Consider the following 5,497-nt stretch of genomic DNA (forward strand, 5'->3'; position numbering starts at 1 on the left):
GTTTTGGCCGGGGGCTCTATGGGAATCCATCCAGCAATTCCAAAGAGTATTACCCAACACCCTTAAAGGGAAACACATACAGAGTATGCAAGGGCAAGAGAGATTTCAGTTCCTTACAAGAACCATTTTTATTACCTTCAAGGTCCCTGCATGTTTTTTTCCTCTTCCTTCCATCTCCTGGTAATACTATTCAAAGTTTCCACTTTACAGAAGACAAGAGTCCAGTAAAAGCAGCAGACTTGTACTGGTTTTACTGGGTGCGGCAGTTCCTTTTCATGTGTCTATTAACTGTCATGAAGTGATCCGTGCAGCTTAATACTGCTAGGATAATTTGTTTTCAAATTTACAGACTGTGAAGGACTGGCGTGCATTTGTATTCACCTCTCTTTACTCTAATACCGTTAAATAAAAACCAGTACAACCAGCTGCCCTTCGAAGTCACATAATTAGTACATTTGAAATTAGATCTCAGTACAAATCCAGCTGTTCAAGACAGAGGTGTGTTAGAGAACATCAGTGAACACGCAGCACCACGAAGACGAAGGAGCACAGCACACAGGTCAGGGAGGAAGCTGGCTTAGAACAATCCTCCAAATTCAGAGAGCACTGTTCAATCCATCATCTGAAAATATAGTGAAGCACAACTGTAAGGAACCTGCCATGAAATGACTCATCGTCTCAACTGGCAGGTCGGACAAGAGGAGTATTGATCTGAGAAGCAGCCAAGAGGCCTAGGGGAACTCTGGAGGACCTGCAGATATCCATAGCTCAGGTTTAAGACTATTGGCAAATCGACTGGTACATGCTCCTTACAACTCTGAGCTTTTTAATGGAGGAGCAGCAGAAAAATACTGTAGTAATCCTGTTTGTAGCTGTATGAGTCATATAGAGGAGGAAAGGGCTCTGGTCAGATGAAACCTATGTCGAACTGTTCAGTCTAAATGTAAAAGCTATTGCAGATAATCCCTGCTCCAAAAATCACCCCGAACGGCATTTTCACAGTGAAATATGGTGGTGGCAGCATTGTGCTGTGGGGGATCCGTTTTATCAGCAAGGAAAGCGTAGCTTGTCTGAGTTTATGGGAAGATAAATGAACCAAAACACAGAAACCCCTGCTAGACGCTGCAAAAAACGTCAGACTGGAGACAACGACCCTAAACATACAACCACAGCTACAATCATGTGGTTTAATTTAAAGTACATTCAGGTGTTACATTGACCCAATCAAAATAGTTTATTCTTCTTAACAATCCAGTCGAATTTATTTTGTACTTCCTGTCCTCCTGTCTTCAGATGTTGGAGGACGATGGACGCCATGGTGTTACTGGATGGGTATCAAGCTTGCTCGGAGGCAGAGGAGCTCAAAGCGTCCCAAATACCCCACAACGGCCCACCAGTGGGCAGGGACTGAATTCAGTAAGTTAAAAACAAACTGGGACCCACGTACACAGTATGTATCTGTTACCCAGAACAGTAGAAACCTGATGGTGCAAATAAGTGATAATGCTCTGCAACTTTTTTAGAATTGAAAGTAACGGTGCATAGAACTATATAATGTATAGATAGCATATAAAGCGTATATTTAACATACCTTCACATCTTCTTTGAAGAGAAAATGAGGAGAGAATAAGACATACTTCTTGTTTAAAGTTCTAAATTAAAAAAGTATGTAAATTCAATGAAAAACAAACTGTAGAAATGATAAATATTGCCTCCAAAGCAATAACTTCATAGAGTTTACTATGATGTCAGCCTGTCCTTTGTAGCTATAACAGCTTTAACTCCGATGGGAAGGCTTTCCACAAGTTTTAGGAGTGTATTTATAGGAACGTCTGAGCATTCTTCCAGAGAAACTCTTGGACTAATCTGAAGCCCAAGGGAAGTTTGGCGGTCTGCAGTTATTTACTCCGCAGAAGGTTGCTGACCTTTGTGCACTCTTTGCATCAGCATGCTGACCCACTCTGTGATATTACAGGGCCTTTCACTTCATGGCTAATTTTCAGTTGTTCACAGTCTCTTCCACTGTATCATACCCCTCATAGATGATTGTGGAAAATGTGGTTAGTGAAGAAGTTTCATGAAAGGACTTGTTGCACAGGTGGCGTCCTATCACGGCGCCACACTGGCGTTCACTGAGATCCTGAGAGCGACCTATTTTTCCAGAAATGTTTTTAGGAGCATTCTGTATCCCTAGGTGCTGGATTTTATACACCTGGGCAGGAAAGTGATTGAATTTTTTGTATCTTTTAGGATCTTCCTTCATTACTTCCACAGACATGTTTGTTTAAACAGAACTAGCAAATGTTCACATAGCTTTTGTTCTGATTACCACTACTATTCTGATGAAGCTCTTAATATTACTTCATGGAATATTTTCCGTTTTAATCTGTAAACTAGCTCATTCATTCGACCTTGTCGCTGCAGTCTTTCTCAGAGATGTTTGTGAAGTTCTTGGAGATGGAGTCAACCCCGTCACTTCCAGCGCCGAGGCTTCCAGTCCATGACATCAAGCCTCTGAGTGCCCCGCCACCTGGGAGAACCAGTGGATCTTCTTTAGACATCACAGGTAAATTATCAGTCTAGGAAAAACACTATTTTAATTTCAGTTTGTTCATGAAGATCAAATAGAAGGTGATGGTCTGTTGTCTGACTTAATCAAATACTCCAAAGTTAATATATGTTTCCTTAATAGGAGCCGCGTCTGGTATTAGGCGATCGGGTGAATCCAATCCTTTCCTGGCTCCTCGCTCTGCTGCAGTGCCGCTGGTGGCCGGTTCTGGCTCTGCTGGCTCAGGAGGTCACCTGCTGATGAAGCCCATCACCAACGCTCTGCCCACCTTCACCCCTGTGCCTGTCTCAGCTGAGGCCAGTGCTGGAGCTGTGCTCAAAGACTTGTTGAAGCAGTGATGGGGCCCACTTCAAGTGCCACACAGATGTCTTAATTTATCCAAGATGAGCTCCGCATTAAAAGACTGAAATATTTGAGCATCTCTGCTCCCTATTACTGCTCTTTTTACTTTGAGCAAAAATAAATGATCAGACAATACATCAAAGCTTAAGATAAAGTCTGGGACGACTTTGTTTGATTTTTAAGGTTAGATTTTTGTCTATGCAAACGACTTTCTACACGAGTGAAAATGCTTATTACTTTAATATTTTTAGGTCTGGACCCACACATTGACTTCCCATGCCAAAAGCAATGAATGAAAACACTTTAAATGTGTGAAATATTCAGAGTGAACCCCACCAGTTGTGAATAAAAGTGACCTTATAAACTCACTGTGTGCAGCACAACGCGTGGGTGGAGCTTCTGTTTGCAAGAGGAAGCATGCCCGTCAGTTTTCATCCCCGTTTGCATTTACCAGCTTGTATTTTCTTGTTCTATTAGTATTCCTTCTTCTACTACTTCTTCTCAACAATTCATCAAGGACCCAGGACTAAAGTAAAAGCTCTGTGAGTCAGTACATCTGTTGAAACCATAAGGTTGTTTTTTTTGGCGTTGGAAGATCTTGTGTTTTCCAGACAGCCAGACTGTGATATGCAGTAGGGCATAATTATGGCTGCTGACTGTGGTTTATCAGAGGGTTTAGACTGCTCTTTATGTTCATATAGTTACATATATATATAAATGGGTGTTGCAGGTTTCTTTTTTTAGTTATAGGCACGATGGAAGTCAAGTGCCTGCATTTTTGGAAATTTGATAGTTGTATAATCAGAAGTGTAAATGGTTAATATAAATATATATTTACAAAATGTAAAAAGAAAATAAAAACGGCGTATTTTTGAAGTTTTATGTAGTCAGATCATAGCAGGCCGGCGTGTGACTGTGCCACTCCACGTTTTTGTCCCGGCATCAGTCAGCCACTGCAGAAGGAATGTTACAGGAGAGTCCAGGTATGTTGATGAAATGTAAAAACTGTAAATCATGACTGAAAATATATATATTTTTTGTAAATGTAAAAATCTGAAACTGAGAGCAAAGGATTCGGTCTACCTTGGATGATCTTCTGTTGGAAGTCGGAACCCGTGACCTAATTAGGATATGACATTAAATAAAGGTGCCACTGGTGACCCACCCACCCATCTATGAGATTTCTTTCTTGCCAACAGTTGCAGTATGTAGTAAATGTGACCTCTGTACCAACACAAATAGCAGAAAGAATTAACTGGTTACTTCCAGCAGGATAAATGCACCATGTCACAAAGGTCAAATCATCTCAAAATGATGTCTTCACTTGGTACTAGCCAAGTATAAGTGGCTGGTGAGTGTAAATAGAATGTATAGTTTGGCTTGCTGAGTTTAGTAGTCTCGTTGCTCAGAATATACTTTTTTGTAGTTCCACTGTTCTTGGCATACCAAGTATAAGAAGCTGACATTGGATAGTAAATTAGCTCTATGTGCTCTGTTTGCCATCCTGTTGTCAAGTTACTTGTAATTTGCTTCTGTAGCTTTTAAACATGACCTTAGTAAAAATGTTGGCTGGTGCTACTTTTAGTTACTATGTCACGGACCATGTTTCTCACAACCAGAAATATTTCCAGACAGCCGAGTTCGTTTTCTTGTAGCTGAGGGAAAAGTGTAGCAGTCTTATGTTCAACCAGCTGTGCGCAGCAACAGGTGGGGGAGGGGCAGCACCACATTATGCTGGTCAGCTCTGTTCCATATGTCAGAGGAAACTCCAGCCGATCCAGCCCTTTCTCTGGGATTTCATTTAAACGAATAAACCTTAAGAACAACATAATGGACATTTTTTGTGGTTTTGAAGCCATAACTTTTAAAAACCTTGATGTACCTTGATACCGGGAACCGACTCGTGCCCAACTGTTAACATAACTCTCAATCTAAGAGGTTTAACACATATATTTGTCCTTATATTATTTCAAATTTGAAAAAAAAAAAAGGAAGAAAAATCTTTTAATTTAGCTTTTTAACATCAGAGGGAATGTAAAAGCTGCGCCCTTCCTCATAAACAAACTAGTCTCTTTCGGATCATCCTATCTTTCCATGATCAACACGTGTTCATTACGTCTCACGATCAGCTGAAAACTTCGGACACTGAGTGGGGAGGCGGGTTGAAATTGAACCACCGGTATTACACCCCCTTGAGCCGCTTGAGAAGCAGTAATAAACTTGTCACCACTATGAACTGAACATACAGGATTGGGGAAGAGGAGTAAGTAAGTAGTACAAAGCAAAGACAGCTGAATTTGATCTGATGAAGGTGGTCGCATGCTGAGAATGGTCCTTGACAACTTTGAATGTATTTAAAGGCAGATTGCATGAGGATCACCACACACGCCACGCAATCTTTGTCTCTCTCCCCACGGTTTGGAGGCCCTAAAGTGTGACTTTGTTCGCTTATGCCTCGGCTCGACTCTGCTTTTGATCCAGAAGTGGGCGTAAGTCTGTTGCACTGGCTGTGTAGCGTCATTGAACTCTGGGTGGGGGTGTGTATGTGTATCCTGAGAAAACACACGCCTACAGTGCGTGCTTTAT

General features: G+C 41.4%; 1 protein-coding gene across 1 annotated transcript in view; it reads left to right on the plus strand.

Moving 5' to 3' along the window:
- trip11 (thyroid hormone receptor interactor 11) overlaps window positions 1–4,083 on the plus strand; it is a 29,360-nt gene extending 25,277 nt beyond the window's left edge. Inside the window, exons 19-21 of the mRNA XM_047346182.1 lie at window positions 1,294–1,416; window positions 2,425–2,566; window positions 2,693–4,083. Of these exons, the coding sequence (XP_047202138.1) occupies window positions 1,294–1,416; window positions 2,425–2,566; window positions 2,693–2,907 (480 nt within the window). The 3' untranslated portion in view covers window positions 2,908–4,083. The remainder of the gene's footprint in view (window positions 1–1,293; window positions 1,417–2,424; window positions 2,567–2,692) is intronic.
- Window positions 4,084–5,497: the final 1,414 nt, after the last annotated feature.

Source organism: Girardinichthys multiradiatus, chromosome 19, assembly GCF_021462225.1.
Source record: "Girardinichthys multiradiatus isolate DD_20200921_A chromosome 19, DD_fGirMul_XY1, whole genome shotgun sequence".
Classification (NCBI taxonomy): Eukaryota; Metazoa; Chordata; class Actinopteri; order Cyprinodontiformes; family Goodeidae; genus Girardinichthys; species Girardinichthys multiradiatus.